This window comes from Ornithorhynchus anatinus, chromosome 1 (genome assembly GCF_004115215.2).
Source record: "Ornithorhynchus anatinus isolate Pmale09 chromosome 1, mOrnAna1.pri.v4, whole genome shotgun sequence".
Lineage (NCBI taxonomy): Eukaryota > Metazoa > Chordata > Mammalia > Monotremata > Ornithorhynchidae > Ornithorhynchus > Ornithorhynchus anatinus.
The window spans coordinates 4,902,259-4,919,819 of NC_041728.1; the positions used below are offsets into that span (position 1 = coordinate 4,902,259).

Consider the following 17,561-nt stretch of genomic DNA (forward strand, 5'->3'; position numbering starts at 1 on the left):
TAGACACCGTCCATGTCCCATATGAGGCTCGCAGTCTTCACCCCCATTTTAGAGATGAGGGAACTGAGATCCAGAGAGATGAAGCGACTTGCCCAAGGTCACGCAGCGGCCAAGCGGCGGAAGCAGGATTAGAACCCAGGACCTTCTGGGTCTCAGGCCCGGGCTCTATCCACTAGGCCACGCTGCTTCTCCTCTTGCTTGAAAAGCATCCCCAGATCCCCGTTAGGTGTAAAGCCTGTGACACCAAGACTCGATCCAAGGACGGTTTGTGTTTAATCTCTGGATTTTGTTCATCCACAGGAAAAGCAGCGGGAAGCAGTGTGGCTCAGTGGAAAGAGCCCGGGCTTGGGAGTCCGAGGTCATGGGTTCGAATCCCGACTCTGCCACTTGTCGGCTGTGTGACTGTGGGCAAGTCACTTAACTTCTCTGTGACTCAGTTACCTTATCTGGAAAACGGGGATTAAGACTGTGAGCGTTACGTGGGACAACCTGATCACCCTGTATCTACTCCAGTGCTTAGAACAGTGCTCTGCACATAGTAAGCGCTTAACAAATAGCAACATTATTAGAAAACAGTTCCGGGCCTGTCCAGTGGTTACACTCTTCTCCCCAAAGGCCAGTTGCAGCTGTTTCATCTGGGAACAATCTGTATTTACAATCAGAGAAAAATCCCTCCTTAACGTCCTTTTCATCATCCAAACCTCAAACGCAATCTGGGAAGGGTTTTACTCTCAAGTGGCCAAGCCCGACCAGTCTGGGGGGTTATCACGTTCCTTTCTCCTCATCACCCTATATCTTACTTAAGTCAGAGTCGATTACGCTTTGGAGTCCTCTTGACCGTAAACTCGCCCTGGACAGGGAATGTGTCTGTTTGTTGTCGTGCTGTCCTCTCCCAAGCACTTAGTTCAATGGTCTGCACCCGGTTAAGCGCTCAGTTAATACGATCGAACGCATGTTGTTCCACCTTTGTGGAAACGGTTCTCTGTCAGGCGCGTTACTCCCTACGTGAGACCGAACGGTTTTCTCACCTCCTCTCCTTTCTTCAGGAAGGGATAGCCCACTTTGCACGTGATGTTGTGATTGGCTTCACAGATGTCTTTCTGTTTGCTCTGGAAAGAAAAGAAACACGTTACCTTGGAAAGAGCCGTCCCAATTCCCGCAGTCTAAGTCCTCACCGTCGGCTTTTGGCCGCTGTCAGATCTCTCTCCCTCTCTCTCTCCTTCCCTATCCTATCCTCGCCGATCTCTGTCTCGAACCCAGCCCACCCACTTTGCTCCTCTAAGCCCGACCGACTCACTGCACCTCGTTCTCACCCCCTTGGAAATGCCCTCCCTCCGTGGCTCGAGAAGCAGCGTGGCCTAGTGAATACAGCACAGGCCTGGGAGTTGAAGGACCTGGGTTCTAATCCTGGCTCTGCCACTTGTCTGCTGTGTGACCTTGGGCAAGTCACTTAACTCCTCTGTGCCTCAGTTCCCCCATCTGGAAAATGGGGATTAAGACTGGAAGCCCTCTGTGGAACAGGGACTGTGCCCAACCCGATTATCTGCTATCTACCCCAGCGCTTAGTACAGTTCGTGTCATATAGTAAGCACTTAAAAGTTATTATTAGAGCTGGTCGGCTCTTCTTGGAACCAATTCTGACTCTTCAGTTGAGCAGGGGAGGCAGGACATTAAAAACCATCAGACTCAGTGTGAGAAACAGTGTGGCCTAGTGGAAAGAGCACAGAACTCGTAGTCAGGAGACCTGGGTTCTAATCCCTGCTAAGTAACCTTGGGCAAGTCACTTCACTTCTCTGGACCTCAGTTCCCTCATCTGCAAAACGGGGATTAAGACTAGAAGCCCTTTGTGGGACAGGGACTGTGTCCAAGCCAATTATCTTCTATCTACCCCAGCGCTTAGTACAGTGCTTGACACAGAGTAAGCGCTTAATAAATACCATAATCAAATACCATAATTATTAAAATAGGGATTAGGTACGTTTTCTTCTTATACTGTCAATCTCATGTAGGACGGGGAGAATGTGTCCACCCTGATAATCTTGCATTTATCCCAGCGCTTAGAACAGTGCTTGGCACAGAATGACTGTGGTATTCGCTAAGCGCTTACTGTGTTCCAGGCACTATACTAGGGACTGGGGCAGATACAAGGTGATTGGGTTGGACACAGTCCCCGGTCCATTTAGGGCTCATATTCTTAGTCCCCCTTTTACAGATGAGGTAACTGAGGCACATAGAAGTTGGGTGACTTGCCCAAGTTCACACAGCAGACAAGTGGAGGAGCCGGGATTAGAACCCAGGTTCTTCCGACTCCCAGATCCTCACTCTCCCCATTAGGCCACACTACGATTTGGAAACATATTCGTCTACATTGAATGGTGTCATGTATTGGTAATCCAAATAAAATCCACCTTGTTTACTCTCTCCCACGGAGCTCATTTAGGGCTTAAAGGAAGCTGATGTTATCTAAACAGATTCATATACATTGAATGGTGTCATGTATTGGTATTCCAAATAAAAGCTGCTTTGTTTACTCTCTCCAGTGGAGCTCATTAGGGCTTAAAGGAAGCTGATGTTATCCAAACAGATTCATATACATTAAATGGTGTCATGTATTGGTAATCCAAATAAAAACCGATTTGTTTACTCTCTCCACTGGAGCTCATTTAGGGCTTAAGGGAAGCTGATGTTATCCAAACGAAATGGTGATGATGACAGCACTATAAGTTAAGCAGTTAGGATACGCCAAGCACTGAGGTAAATGAAAGACAATTAGCTCAACTCTGCCCCGACCCACATGGGGCTCCCAGTCTAAGAAGGGAGAAGAGGTAGGGGATCCCCGTTTTACATACGTAGAAACTGAGGCACAGAGAAGGTAAGTGACTTGCCCAAGGTAATACAGCAAGTCAGTGGCACAGAGCCAGATTTAGAACCGAGGTCCTCCGACTCCCAGGCCTGGGCTCTTTCCACTAGACCACCCTGCTGAAGTCGACAATTTGGAACTTTGCTACCGGAATAGGGCCAGGATGCAGTCTGCTAGGACTAGGCTTGGCTCATTATGACCATTTTTCTAAGGTGAAAATAAAAAAGAAGATTCTCTCACCACCTCCCTGTTTCGGCACCTCAGTTTCCTCTCCTTACGCTTGTTTCCCTTCTCTAGTTTCACTTTCCCGGCTCCCTTCCACCTCAATCCCGAACCTGCTCTATCCGTGCCATCTCCTGATGCTCTCGGCACTCATTTCTCCCTTTGAGCTCCGTATCTTAGTTCTTTCCTCTCTGCCTCGATTTCCCCTCTCCGCCTCAATTGCCCCACTCTCCCTCTATCTCAGATTCAATCTTTCCCTCCTCTTGGACAGCGGTTTTCCCGGGTATCTTCAGATCCCAGATGCCAGCTCCCTAAAACAGGGGTAAAGAAGCTTCGACCCCCACAGAAAGAAAAAGGAAAACCAGAGGAATCCTTCTAGACTGTAAGATCCTGACAGGCGGGGAACACGTCTACCATCTTTGTTGCATTGTATTCTCCCAAGCACTCAGCACAGTGCTCTGCGCAACGTAAGCACTCAATTAACATCGCTAACTGATTGAAAAAAGCCTAGGAAATAGAAGGAAGAAGGCAGCCTTGGTGTTTGGACCACGGTATTAACATCTTCAGTCAGTCAATCTTATTCTTTGAGCGCTTACTGTGTGCAGAGCACTGTTCAAAGCGCTTGGGACAGTACAGTGTAACAATAACCAGGCACATTCCCTGCCCACAATGAGCTTACAGTCTAGAGGGGGAGACAGACATGAATATAAATCGATAAATTACGTATATGGACATAAATGCCGTGCAGCTGGGAGGGGCGATGAATAGAGGGAGCAAGTGAGGGCGATGCAGATGGGAGTGGGAGAAGAGGAAAGGAGGGCGCGGTCAGGGAAGGCCTCTGGGAGGAGATGGGCCTTCAGTAAGGCTTTGAAGTCGGGGAGACCAATTGTCTGTCGGATTTGAGGAGGGGGGTGGTTCCAGGCCAGAGGCAGGACGTGGGCGAGAGGTCGGCGGCGAGATAGACGAGATCGAGGCACAGTGAGGAGGTTGGCATTAGAGGAGCGAAGCGTGCGAGCTGGGTTTTAGCAGGAGAGTAGCGAAGTGAGGTTGATTTAGGGCAGAAACACGGGGGGAATCGCTGCTGGGTGATCACCTCTATGCCAGAGTAGATCAGGTTTGAAGAGTGGTGGACGATGGCTCTGGTGTTGTAGGCGCTGTCGTTCTTATTTTTGACCGTCAGACACACGTTGAACTTATCGTTGCTGGATCTGATGATGAGCTGGCCTTTCCCCGTCGTGTTGGCGCTCAGGATCAGATCGGTGATGCAGTTTTCCTTGTTTCCGCAATCTTTGGCAAAGGGAATCTGCCAGACATTCGAGCCGGACGCTGAATGATCTCCTGCTCTTCGAATGGCTGAACTAATCATTTGCTTAACAAAATTCACCCTTTGCCGAATTATATGTTACCACTAGACTATACGCTCCTCGTGGGCAGGGAGTGCGTCTACCACTTCCTACACTTGAGAGAAGCAGGTGGCTCGGTGGAAAGAGCACGGGTTTGGGAGTCAGAGATCATGGGTTCGAATGCCAGCTCTGCCACTCGTCAGCTGTGTGACTGTAGGCAAGTCACTTAACTTATCTGGGCCTCAGTTATCTCATCTGTAAAATGGGGATTAAGACTGTGAGCCCCACTTGGGACAACCTGATTACCCTGTATCTACCCCAGCGATTAGAACAGTGCTCTGCACATAGTAAGAGCTTAACAAATACCAACATTATCATTATTATTATTATTATTACCAACTCTACTGTGGTGTACTCTCCCTAGTGCTTGATGCAGCGCTCTGCACCCAATAAGCGCTCAATAAATACCTCTCATTGCTGATTCAGTAACTTTCTGAACAGAAAAGGATTCCAACAGAGAATGCCAACGCAACGTGCAAAGACATTTGTTTTTGATTTTGTAAGACTATCAGGGAATATGAAGAGTTTGGTCTAAATTCCATGATTCCTGGGAAGCAAGTATCATATTCCATGGGCACAGAACATGTCTACCAGTGCTTATGCATCATTGTCGGTCAGAGTAGCCAGGGCTGTCCCCTAGTAATTTATTCGTGGACCAATCACCGCCATTTGCCTCTCAGGGCTGCAAACTTACGTATTCATGGATTGTGCTGGGCAGGGTGCCATCCAGAACAGGGCCATTCTCAGGGTCAGAAAGATTAAAATCCAAGGTGATCCGAACCGAATCCCGGAAATCGTGTTTGTCCTAGAAGCGAGATGAGGAAATCCATTACTAGAAAGTTCTGCTTGAAATCTCCACCTGCCGAGCCAGCTCTCCACCCATCCTTCAGTCGATCGATGCTATTAAAGCCATCCCTGTGTGCACAGCACTGTACTAAGCGCTTGGGAGGGTGCTATATTACTGATTTGGTAGACACGTTTCCTGCCTACGATGAGTTACAGTCTAGAAAGGGAGGAATACAAGGCTCAGGCACAAGCAATGGATGTGGGAGAACATTTCCCTTTTATGCACACGTGATTGATGCAGAATCAATCCGTAGTATTTATTAAGCACTTACTCTGTGCAAAGGACTGCCTACTAGTGTCCCAGCGCTCAGTACAGTGCCTGGCACATAGTAAGCACTAAACAAATAGCCCAATTATTAATACTCACAGTGTTACAAATGCCACTGTATTCTTCTAATGCTCTCTACCTTACAGTGCTTTTCACAACGTAATGAATAAATAGTCCTGAGTTTTAAGTTGTCTCCTGATCAACAGGGCATTCTAATCAGGCAGCCCTTTTTACCCTTTTAAAACTTGTCCCCTAGAAGTCTTTACGTCAAAGATACTTCATGATTGGTGTAAGTCTTAATAAATTTGAGCTTTGCCAATTCCAAATGGCCAGAGAAACCTATCGTCTTTAGGTTTCAATTCATGATGATGATTTTTGTGTTCCCAGTTATATTCTACTGCTTAAATGTTTGCAAAGTAAAAGGAACACGTTGCAATTTGAATTTTTTACACACCAGTAGGAGTAATAGCGCTTGTTACTACTGATTCCATAGTATTTACTGAGCGCTTACTATGTGCAGAGCAATGTACTAAGCGCTTGAAATGTGTTGCTACTATGCTGCAATTACTCTCCCCATCTTGAAAGTTTTATTGAAAGCACATCTCCTCCAAGAGGTCTTCCCTGACTAAGCTCTCGTTTCCTTTTCTCCCGCTCCCTTTTGCGTCCCCCTCATTTATTTCCTTTATTCGCCCCCCTCCCAGCCCCACAGCACTCATGTATATAACCAGAATTCATTTATTTATACTAGTATCTTTCTCCTCCTCTAGGCTGTAGAGCTCACCGTGAGCAGGGACTGTGTCTATTATACAGTTATTTCAAATTGGTGCAAACTTCCATTTTAAAGAGAAAGAGTAAGGGATTGCAGTCAGGAGAACCAAGCTCTAATCCCAGCTCTGCCTCTGTATAACTGTGTGATTTTAGGTAAATCACTTAATCTCTCTGTGCCTCAGTTTCTTCTGATGTAAAACGGGGACACGCTAAGGGCGCGCCCTACAGCTTAATTTGTGAGCTTTATGGGCGTCAGGGACTGTGTCAGGGACTATGTCCGTTCTGTTTACCTTCTATCTACTTCAGCCCTTAGCATACTGGAGGTGGATACACACAATATTAATATCATTATTATTAGTAATAACAACGATAATTATAATAAATAATTTCTATTGAAAAAGTTTGCCAGTGACGTGATGAAAATCAGATAAAACTGCATCAACCCATGCTTGGAATCCAAACTGATAATGGATGTTTGTGTGTGTATATATATATATTAAATCAGGTAGCAATGGTAAGCAGGAATAGGCAAATCTATAAGAGATGGAACCAATAAGCAGAAACAAGAAGTAGATTTTTCTGATAAAAATGAGGTAACAAGAGGCGCTAAAGCCAACAGAGTCAGAGTAGTCTCAAGCAATCCTGACCATGTGTAGCATTTCTCTTTGGAAAGAATACGGGGCTATGAGTCAGAACCTCCGCCTTCTAATCCCAACTCCACTACTTTCCTGCTGTGTGACCTTAGACAAGTCACTTGACTTCTCTTTGCCTCAGTTTCCTCATCTGCTAAGTAGGAATAAAATACCTGTCCTCCCACCCCCTTAAACAATGAGCCCCACGTGGGGCAAGGAACGTGCCCTCTTTGACCCTGTCAGGTCTACCACAGTGCTTAGCGAAGTGCTTAGCACATAGTAAACCCTTAAAAAATTCCACAATTATTATTACAGCACTGTAACAGTCTCCTTGCTGACCTCCCTGCCTCTTGTCTCTCCCCACTCCATTCCAGTCCATACCCTATTTTGTTGCCCAGATCGCTTTCCTTCAAAAACCTTCAGCTCATGTCACCCTGCTCCTCAAGAACCTTCAGTGGTTGCCCATCCACCTCCACATCAAACAAAAACTTCTCGCCATTGGCTTTAAAGCGCTTAATCACCTTGCCCCCTCCTCCTTCACCCTGTTACTCTCCTGCAACAACCCACTCTGCACCCTTCGTTCCTCTAATGCCAACCTTCTCACTGTACCTCGATCTCGTCTGTCTCTCCACCGACCTCTCGCTGACATCCTATCTCTGGCCTGGAACGCCCTCCCTCCACTTATCAGACAGATAATTGCTGTCCCCCACTTCAAAACCTTATTGAAGGCCCATCTCCTCCAAGAAGCCTTCCCTGACTAAGCCCTCCGCTCCTCTTCTCCCACTCCCTTCTACACCTCTCTTACTTGCTCCTTCATTCATCCTCCCTCCCAACCCCACAGGACATATGAATATACCTGTATTTATCTGCAATTTATTTATTTATATTAATGTCTGTGACCCCCCTCTAGATGGTGAACTCGTTGTGGGCAGGAATGATTCTGTTTGTTGCTATATTGTACTCTCCCAAGTGCATAGTGCAGTGCTTTGCACAGTAAGTGCTCAATAAATATGATTAAATTGAATTGAACTGAGTGCTTACTGTGTGCTGGACACTATAGGGAGAGTTCAGCACAACAACATACACCCATTCCCTGCCCACAACGAGCTCACAGTCTAGAGGGGGACACGGACCTTAGCACAGATAAATAATTTAGGGATATGTATGAGTGCTGTTACGTGCGTGCAATTATTTCCTCAGAGGGAGACAGGAATGTTGCTGTCGTTTATCACAAAGAGTCTTCCACAAAGCAACCCTCTAGCCTAGAACAGCGTGGCTCAGTGGAAAGAGCACGGGCTTTGGAGTCAGAGGTCATGAGTTCGAATCCCGGCTCGGCCACTTGTCAGCTGTGTGAATTTGGGCAAGTCACTTAACTTCTCGGTGCCTCAGTTACCTCATCTGTAAAATGGGGATTAAGATTGTGAGCCCCAAGTGGGACAACCTGATTCCCCTGTGTCTACCCCAGCGCTTAGAACAGTGCTCGGCACATAGTAAGCGCTTAACAAATACCAATATTTATTTATTTTTTAACCTGCTATGACAAGAAGTGTTGTTAGAGTCAAAAGAATAGAAAAATGGCTACATTCATCCAAGTTGGATTCAAGGCGCAGCAAGTTGGCTCTGATCAACTGCGGTAGAGTCAGTGGGACTGAAGGGTAAGGAACCAAGGAGGAGAATTATATTCAGAAAACGAAACTGGAAAACAGATACAAAGGAACTGCAGTGGTATTTTCCATTATCAGCAGCCATTCAGAGGGGCCATTTGATCAGTTCCCATCCTGAGATCTCAAATTATTTGAAATTATAATTATAATGATAGCATTTGTGAAGTGCTTACTCTGTGCCAAGCACTGTTCTAAGCACTGGGGTAATCATTCATTCAATTGTATTTATTGAGGGCTTACTATGTGCAGAGCACTGTACTAAGCACTTGGAATGGACAAATCGGTAACAGATAGAGACAGTCCCTCCCTGCCCTTTGACGGGCGCACGGTCTAATCGGGGGAGAATCAAGGTAATCAACGTAATCAGGTTGTCCCACGTGGGGCTCACAGTCTTAATCCCCATTTAACAGATGAGGGAACTGAGGCCCAGAGAAGTGACTTGCCCAAAGTCACACAGCTGATGAGTGGCAGAGCCGGGATTAGAACCCACGACCTCTGACTCCCAAGCCCGTGTTCTCTCCACTAAGCCACACAGGAGAAGCAGCGTGGCTCAGTGGAAAGAGCACAGGCTTTGGAGTCAGGGCTCATGAGTTCGAATCCCAGCTCTGCCACTTGTCAGCTGTGTGACTGTGGGCAAGTCACTTCACTTCTCTGTGCCTCAGTTCCCTCATCTGGAAAATGGGGATTAAGACTTTGAGCCCCACGTGGGACAACCTGATTCCCCTATGTCTACCCCAGCGCTTAGAACAGTGCTCGGCACATAGTAAGCGCTTAACAAATACCAACATTTTCTATCCATCCATCTATCCATCCTTCTCTATCCATCCACCTAACTAACCATCCTTGAGGAAGCCACTCAGGGGAATGTGGTGTGTAACTTAATGAATTAACACCATTTTAGTCATGGGTACATTCACTTTCAGAATCATATTTACGCTCGCTATTTGGGGTGGTCGGTTTAGGGTGACTTAAAGCCACACCGTGCTGGTTCGACAGGAGCTGTACTGGACTCTGAAATAAGACAGATCCTGGACCCGATTTACTTGCCAACATGTAGAAGTTATGCTTAGCACACGCCGATCCTCGAACGGTGATGTTCCTCTGAACCCTTCTTTCTTGAGTTCCGTTAAAGATGCTTCTCGAGATCTGTCTTTGAGAGTCTAATGTGATTTGGTACTGTATATCTGAAATATAGAGATGAAAATGAGGATCAACACATGAACCCGAAGGGTCATTTTCACGACGACTGTGTCCAACCTGAGTAGCTCGTATCTACCCCAGCGCTTAGACCAGTGTCTGACTCTTAACGAATACCATAATCATTATTCTTTATCATTATTATTATTATATGGCCCAGGTTAGGAAATGAGAAAAGGCTTCTCATCTTCATCTCCTTTTATCTCTTCAAAGTATCTCTTCTTGCTAGGAAGGCCTTTTCTGCAGGACTCACTCTGATCAATCAAAAAATTAATCAATCAAATATATTTATTGAACGCTTACTGGGTGCAGAGCACTGTACTAAACGCTCGTGAGAGTACAACAGAATAATAAGACGGACCCAGTCCTGCCCACAGTAAGAGATAAAGTTTAGTGAGCGCTTACTGTGTGCAGAGCACTGGACTAAGCACTTGGGAGAGTTTCGTAGTTAGTGGACAACAGTCTTGCCCTCACCTTTTTCTCCCACTCTTTCGTGTCACCCAGGCACTTAAGTCTGGACCCATAAAACACTTTTATCCTCCCCCTCTTCCCACCCCCGCAATAGTTAGGTACATACCTTTATTCTAGGTTGCTTCCTTATTTGTAATTTATTTTAACGTCTACCTCCCCTGCTAGTTTCTAAGGCCCTTGAGGGCAAAAACCATGTCCACCTACTTTATTGTACTCTCCGAAGTGCTTAGTATGTAATTTTGTACACTATAATTTATTGATTTATAAGATCCGTCTCCCCCTCTAGGCTGTAAGTTCACTGTGGGCAGGGAATGTGTCTGTTTATTGTTTAGCGGGGCTCAGTGGAAAGAGCCCGGGCTTGGGAGTCAGAGGTCATGGTTTCAAATCCCGGCTCTGCCCCTTGTCAGCTGTGTGACTGTGGGCGAGTCACTTCACTTCTCTGGGCCTCGGTTACTTCATCTGTCAAATGGGAATTAACTGTGAGCCTCACGTGGGACAACCTGATTACCCTGTACGTACCCCAGCGCTTAGAACAGTGCTCTGCAAATACCAACATTATTATTATTGTTATATTGTACTCTCCCAAGGGCTGAGTAGAGTGCTTTGCACGCAGTAAGCGCTCAAGAAATATGATTGAAGGAGTGAATGAATGACTATAGGCCCTCAGGAAATATCACTGATTGACTCATGGAATTTACCATCTAGCAGTAATGTCCTCAACAAATATGAACATAGTTTAATATTCTGTGCTTCATATAGGCTTATGGAAAGGCCTCTTTGGATGCTGATCCAATGGATTTTGAAGGAATACCACCTATATCTACCTGGTGTCATCATCAGTGGCATTTATTGAGTGTACATGTAATCTAGATCGATAATCAGTCATTGGTATTTACTGAGTGCTTACTGTGTTATTGCCGAATTATACTCTCATTCATTCATTCATATTTATTAATAATGTTGGTATTTGTTAAGCGCTTAATATGTGCCGAGCACTGTTCTAAGCGCTGGGGTAGATACAGAGCAATCGGTTTGTCCCACGTGAGGCTCACAGTTAATTCCCATTTTACAGATGAGGTAACTGAGGCACCGAGTAGTTAAGTGACTTGCCTAGTCACACAGCTGACAAGTGACAGAGCTGGGATTCGAACCCATGAGCTCTGACTCCCAAGCCCGGGCTCTATCCACTGAGCCACGCAGCTTGAGCGCTTACTGTGTGCAGAGCACTGTACTAAGTGCTTGGAAAGAACAATTTGGCAACAGATAGAGACAATCTCTACCCACCAACGGGTTCAGAGTCTAGAAGAGGGAGACAGACAACAAAGCAAAACAAGTAGGCAGGCATCCTGTCCAAGCACTTAGTACAGTGCTCTGTCCACAGTAAGCGCTCAATAAATACGATTGAATGAATGAATGAATTCATTCAGCGCTTACTGTGTGCAGAATGAGCGTTCAAAAAATACGATTGAATGAATGCTCTTGGGAGCCTAATTTAACAGAGTTGGTTGATATGATCCCTGCTCAAGAGGAGTTTACAGCCCAGAGGGAAAGGCAGACAAATTAAATTTGCAAATTTTGAATACATACAAAAGTACTCTGGGGCTGGAAGGTTGGTTGGCTATGCAGTGTTGGATGATTATCAGGAGGCCCCAGGTTCTAATCCCCGCTCTGCCACTTGTCTGCTGTGTGACCTTGGGCAAGTTACTTCACTTCCCTGTGCCTCAGTTCCCTCGTTTGTAAAATGGGGATGAAGGCTGTGACCCCTAAGCGGAACAGGGACTGTGTTCATTCGAATTACCTTGTATCTACCCCAGCACCTAGTATAGGTCCTGGCACATAGTAAGCGTTTAACTAATATCACAATCATCATTGTTATTATTATTATTATTATTATTAAGTGCTTAAGGGGTACAGGTCTAGGGTGTAGGCAACAGAGAAAGAAGGGTGGGTAGGGGAAATAAGGGTTTAGTCAGGCAAGGCTTCTTATAAATTTGAATTTGAAGACAGGAGGAGCAGAGGTCACTCTGAAGGAGGTTGAGATGAGTGTTCTTAAAAAGTTCTTAAGAGTTCTTAAAGGTTCTTACAGCTTACATAAGTCTCCTCTTTGCTTATGGACATTTATTTTGAAAATCCTCCTCAAAACAAATGGAGACTAAAATTGAACGTATCTACCCTCTGTTTCTTTACATCTATCAATCAAGAGCATATATTGAATGCCTACTTGTGTGGAGCACAGTACTAAACACTGGGGAGAGACAGTCAATCGTATTTATTGAGCATTTGCTGTGCGCAGAGCACCGAACTAAGCGCTTGGAAGAGTACAGTGTAACAGACACTTTACCTGCCCACTAGGAGCTTACAGTCTAGAGGGAGAGACTTTAATAGAAATAAATACATTTACGGATATGGACATGAGTGCTGTGGGGCTGGGAGGGGGGATGAATAAAGGGAGAAAGTCAGGGTGACGCAGAAGAGAGCGGAAGAAAAGGAAAAGAAAGCTTGGGGAAGACCTCTTGGAGGAGATGGGCCTTCAGTAAGGCTTTGAAAGGGGGGAGAGTCATGGTCTGTTGGAGATGAGGAGGGAGGGCATTCCAGGCTAGAGGCAGGAAATGGGCAAGAGGTTGGCGGTAAGATAGACGAGATCGAGATACGGTGAGAACGTTAGCATTAGAGCTTCTGGAGCCGTGAGTCAAACAAACCCACAGAATTTTCAGAGGTTAAGGGATTTATTTCACTTACCCGCTTCATAAACGGTCTCTTCCTTGGACTTTAATTTGACATCAAAACACACTACAGCATTTATGCAGATTGTGTCCTTTCCCTCTCTGTTACAGTTCTTCTGTTGAATATTCACTTTATTTGGCAAAAAATTCATGGTAACTTTAACTTCAGCTACATCTCGAGACCTATGAGCAAATGAAAAAGTTACTCGAAGTGATACCTTTAATAATAATAACGGGGGTATTTGTTAAGCGCTTACTGTGTGCCAGGCCCTGTACTAAGAGCTGGGATGGGCACAAGCACGTGGGACACAGTCCCTGTCCCGCGTGGGGCTTCCAAGCTCAATCCCCATTTTACAGCTGAGGGAACTGAGGCTTAGAGAGGTTGAGTGACTTGCCCAAGGTCACCCAGCAGACAATTTGCGGAGCTGGGATTAGAACCCATGAACATTTGGAAAATGTGCTGTGAGTTCACGGTAAAGATAGAGAGTATACGGCACATGCGATCTATAAACCATGATGCCCCGTTCAAGCTTGGGCCTAGGCATTCATTTTGCCCGAGGGCCCTGTCTGGTGCGTGAGTATAACTTCTGTATACTGACTAAGGATTTCTCAGTCTAACCTTTCCAGCTTTTGACCACTGAGTAGTCTAACTGTGGCCTTGTGGGAAGAGCACAGGCCTTGGAGTGACAGCTCTTTCCACTAGGCCATGCTGCTTCTCTGTCTCTGATGTGAAAGACAATTCGGCTGGTTCCCTTGTTGGCTTCATTTACGGATGAAGGGTCTGACCAACCAGCTTCCCCTCGTTGACCACCCACCTTGGACCTTCCAGCCTCATTTCCACTTGACTTTACTTGAGTTTTCTAACATCTCCAGTCTTCCACCAGACCTCCTTAATAACCTCTAATAGCCCTGCGGGGAACCTTCCGTCCACAGACTTATCTAAAATCTTGAGTGAACAGCTTTTTTCCAACCGCACTACTTCCTGTGCAAAAAAATTCCATAAATGTTCCACGGGAAACTTTCCTGGTGCTATTTTTTGAGTCTTGCCATCTTCACACGTCAGTGAGGGCCCTGGGATCCGATGAGCGGCCATTCCCAGCAGCTCTGCACGAGCTTCGACGAAACCCAGGCTCGCCCGCTCTGTGCCTCTCCACGCTCAGATACGTCCAGTCCGATATCCATCCGAGTAATTCCTCCTCATAGTCGCCCTCCTTTAGGAATCCATTTCATGTCTGTCTCCCTTTCGAGGCCGTAAGCTTGTTACGGGTGGGGGATATGCTAATTCTGTTGTATTGGCCCCTCCGAGTGCTTAGTAAAGTGCTCTGTACACAGTAAGTGCTTAATAAATACAATTGGTTGATTGATCGAGTGGAGGTTTGTTGGCAGCTTGGGGAAGGGGTGAGGCCGAAGGATTGGAAATATGGGAAAGGTGGCTAGTGGCCCCGCCAATAAAGCAGGACAGCTACCCGATTCTTCATGTAGGAACGAGGATATCGCGTCACCAGTTTTTTCCTTCCTAGTGACCCCCACTTTTTCACTTGATTGTTTCGGTATTTTTTAAATGCTTATAATAATAATGATGATGCTGATGGTATTTGTTAAGTGCTTACTATACGCCAAGCACTGTTCTAAGTGCTGGGGTAGATACGAGGTAGTCGGGTTGTCCCACGTGGGGCTCACAGTCTTAATGTCCATTTTACAGATGAGGTAACTGAGGTCCAGAGAATTTAAGTGACTTGCCCAAAGTCACACAGCTGACAAGTGGCAGAACTGTGATTAGAACCCACGACCTCTGACTCCCAAGCCCGTGCTCTTTCCAGTAAGCCACACTGCTTCTGTGAAGCACTGAGGTAAACTCTGAGGAAGAAAAAAAATATTCAGGTGGGACACAGTCTCTGACCCACATGAGGTTCACAGTCTAAGTTCCTATTTGCTTCTTTCTAATGGAATTCGTTAAGCGCTTATTATGTGTTAAGCACTGTTCTAAGTGCCGGGGTAGATGCAAGCTAATCAGGGAGGACGCGGCCTCTGTCCCATATAAGGCTCACAATCTTAATCCCCATTTTCCAAATGGGATAAATGAGGCCCAGAGAAGTGGACTTACCCAAGGTCACATAGGAGACAAGTGGCCGAGTCAGGATTGGAACCTGGACTCTTCTGACTCCCAGGACTGTGCCCTACCCACTAGACCACACCGCTTCTCTAAAACGGGGATTAAATATCTGTTTTCTCTCCCCTGAAGACTGTGAGTCCCGTATGGAACAGGGACTGTGTCCAACCTGATTATTAGAGAAGCAGCGTGGCTCAGTGGAAAAAGCATGGGCTTTGGAGTCAGAGGTCATGGGTTCGAATCCCGGCTCGGCCTCTTGTCAGCTGTGTGACTTTGGGCAAGTCACTTAACTTCTCGGTGCCCCAGTTACCTCATCTGCTAAATGGGGATTAAGACTGTGAGCCCCACGTGGGACAAACTGATTCCCCTGTGTCTACCCCAGCGCTTAGAACAGTGCTCGGCACAAAGTAAGCGCTTAACAAACAAATACCAACATCTTCTATCTGCCTCAGCGTTCAGTACAGTGATTGGCACATAGCAAATGCTTAACAAAGGCCATTATCTTCATCATCATCATTAGGAGGACTACCAGGGAATGTCTATCCCAGTCATGGGTCAGGTGTTATTTTTTGAGTGTGACTGTGCTCCCAATTTAATAGAGAAGCAGTGTGGCCTAAGGGATAGAGTGCGGGCCTGGGAGTCAGAAGGACCTGGGTTCTACTCCCGTCTCCGCCACTTGTCTGCTGTGTGACCTTGGGCAAGTCACTTCACTTCTCTGGGTCTCAGTTTCCTCAATTGTAAAATGGGAATTAAATCCTCCTCCTTCCTACTTATACCGTGAGCTCCATGGGGGTCCAGGACTGCGTCCAATGTGATGAACTTGTATTTACCCCAGCACTCAGAAGACTGTGAGCCCGCTATGGGCAGGGATTGTCTTTATTTGTTGCTGAATTATACTTCCCAAACACTTAGTACAGTGCTCTGCACACAATAAGCGCTCAAGAAACACAATTGAATGAATGAACATTGCTTGACACGTAGTAAGCGCTTAATAAATACCAGACTTATTATTATTGTTAGACTGTGAGCTCATTGGGGGCAGAAACTGTCTCTATTTGTTGTATACTTCCCAAGAGCTTAGTTCAGTGTTCTGCACACGGCAAACACTCAATAAATACCACTGAATGAAAGAACGAACCATGCCTGACACGTAGTAAGCGTTTAAAAAATACCAGAATTATTATTATTAGACTTTGCGCTCGTTGTGGGCAGGGATGGTCACTCTTTATTTTTGTATTATACTTATCCAAGCGCTTAATTCGATCCTCTTCACAGAGAAGCAGCATGGCTCAGTGGAAAGAGCACGGGCTCCGCCACTTGTCGGCTGTGTGACTTTGAGCAAAGCACTTCACTTCTCTATGCCTCAGTTCCCTCCTCTGTAAAATGGGGATGAAGACCGTGATCCCCACGTGGGACAACCTGATGACCTTGTATCCCCCCCAGCGCTTAGAACAGTTCTTGGCACACAGCGAGCGCTTAACAAATACCATCATCATTATTATTACAGTAAGCGCTTAATAAATAGGATTGAATGAATATTATTATTATCAATAATGGAATGGGAGGTGGAAATGAGAGGGGATCGTTGTGGATCGGGAGCGAAGCGTCCGCCTGAAATCACGTACCAAAAGAGGGCAGCACCGCCAAGGCCCCCAATGGTCACGTCGATGAGTCCGTCCCCGTTCAAATCCATCTCTCCATGAATAGACTGACCGAAGAACTTCAGCTTCTCCCCGTCTCCTCCCGAGGCGATCCTCTGTCGGGAGCAAACAAACAACACGTTTCCCAGGGGGCTGAGGGCAGCCTGCGTTCGAAATCCGGCCTGGATTTTTCCCCAAGGCCTCCTCGTTGGAAACCCGCCCTAGGGACTCTCGCTTGGAGAGGGGAAGAAATATTTTAACAATCCGAAGGGACGCGCTCCTTTTTATAGCGCCAGACGAAATAATTCCCAGAGGCCCCGACACCGGAGAAGAAAACGCTCGGCGAAGTTGCCGGGGTCAACTCCGGAGGGAACGGGCCGGACTGCGTATCAGTCTAGGCCTGTTAAAAAAAATAAAATAAAAGGGCTCAATCACAACTGGAGAAATGAGTGGGAGTTCTGTTAGCCGGAGGCATTTTTTCCTACAGCACGGGAAGCATTTCCAAATTTATCCCTAAACTCTCTGCCCCGGTTATTACAGTCAATCAGTTAATCGTTACTGAGCGCTTACTGTGTGTGGGGCGCTGTACCAACCGCTTGGCAGAGTACAGTGTTATAATAAGCAGACACATGTCCTGCCCATAACGAGCTTACAATCTAGAGTTTTGCGTGACAGGGGCAAGGTCCTCGGTTCTTCAAGCGCTTAGTATGGTCTCTTGCACACAGTAAGCGCTCAATAAATACGACTGAATGAACCT

At 46.3% G+C, this 17,561-nt stretch overlaps 1 protein-coding gene across 1 annotated transcript in view; it reads right to left on the reverse strand.

The window, feature by feature from the left end:
• The window catches only part of ITGA1 (integrin subunit alpha 1), a 178,147-nt gene that overhangs the window by 23,942 nt on the left and 136,644 nt on the right, over nucleotides 1-17,561 (reverse strand). The window contains exons 15-20 of the mRNA XM_029075626.1: nucleotides 16,790-16,920; nucleotides 13,071-13,237; nucleotides 9,711-9,847; nucleotides 5,180-5,290; nucleotides 4,176-4,385; nucleotides 1,029-1,109 (exon numbers count right to left, since the gene is read on the reverse strand). Of these exons, the coding sequence (XP_028931459.1) occupies nucleotides 1,029-1,109; nucleotides 4,176-4,385; nucleotides 5,180-5,290; nucleotides 9,711-9,847; nucleotides 13,071-13,237; nucleotides 16,790-16,920 (837 nt within the window). The remainder of the gene's footprint in view (nucleotides 1-1,028; nucleotides 1,110-4,175; nucleotides 4,386-5,179; nucleotides 5,291-9,710; nucleotides 9,848-13,070; nucleotides 13,238-16,789; nucleotides 16,921-17,561) is intronic.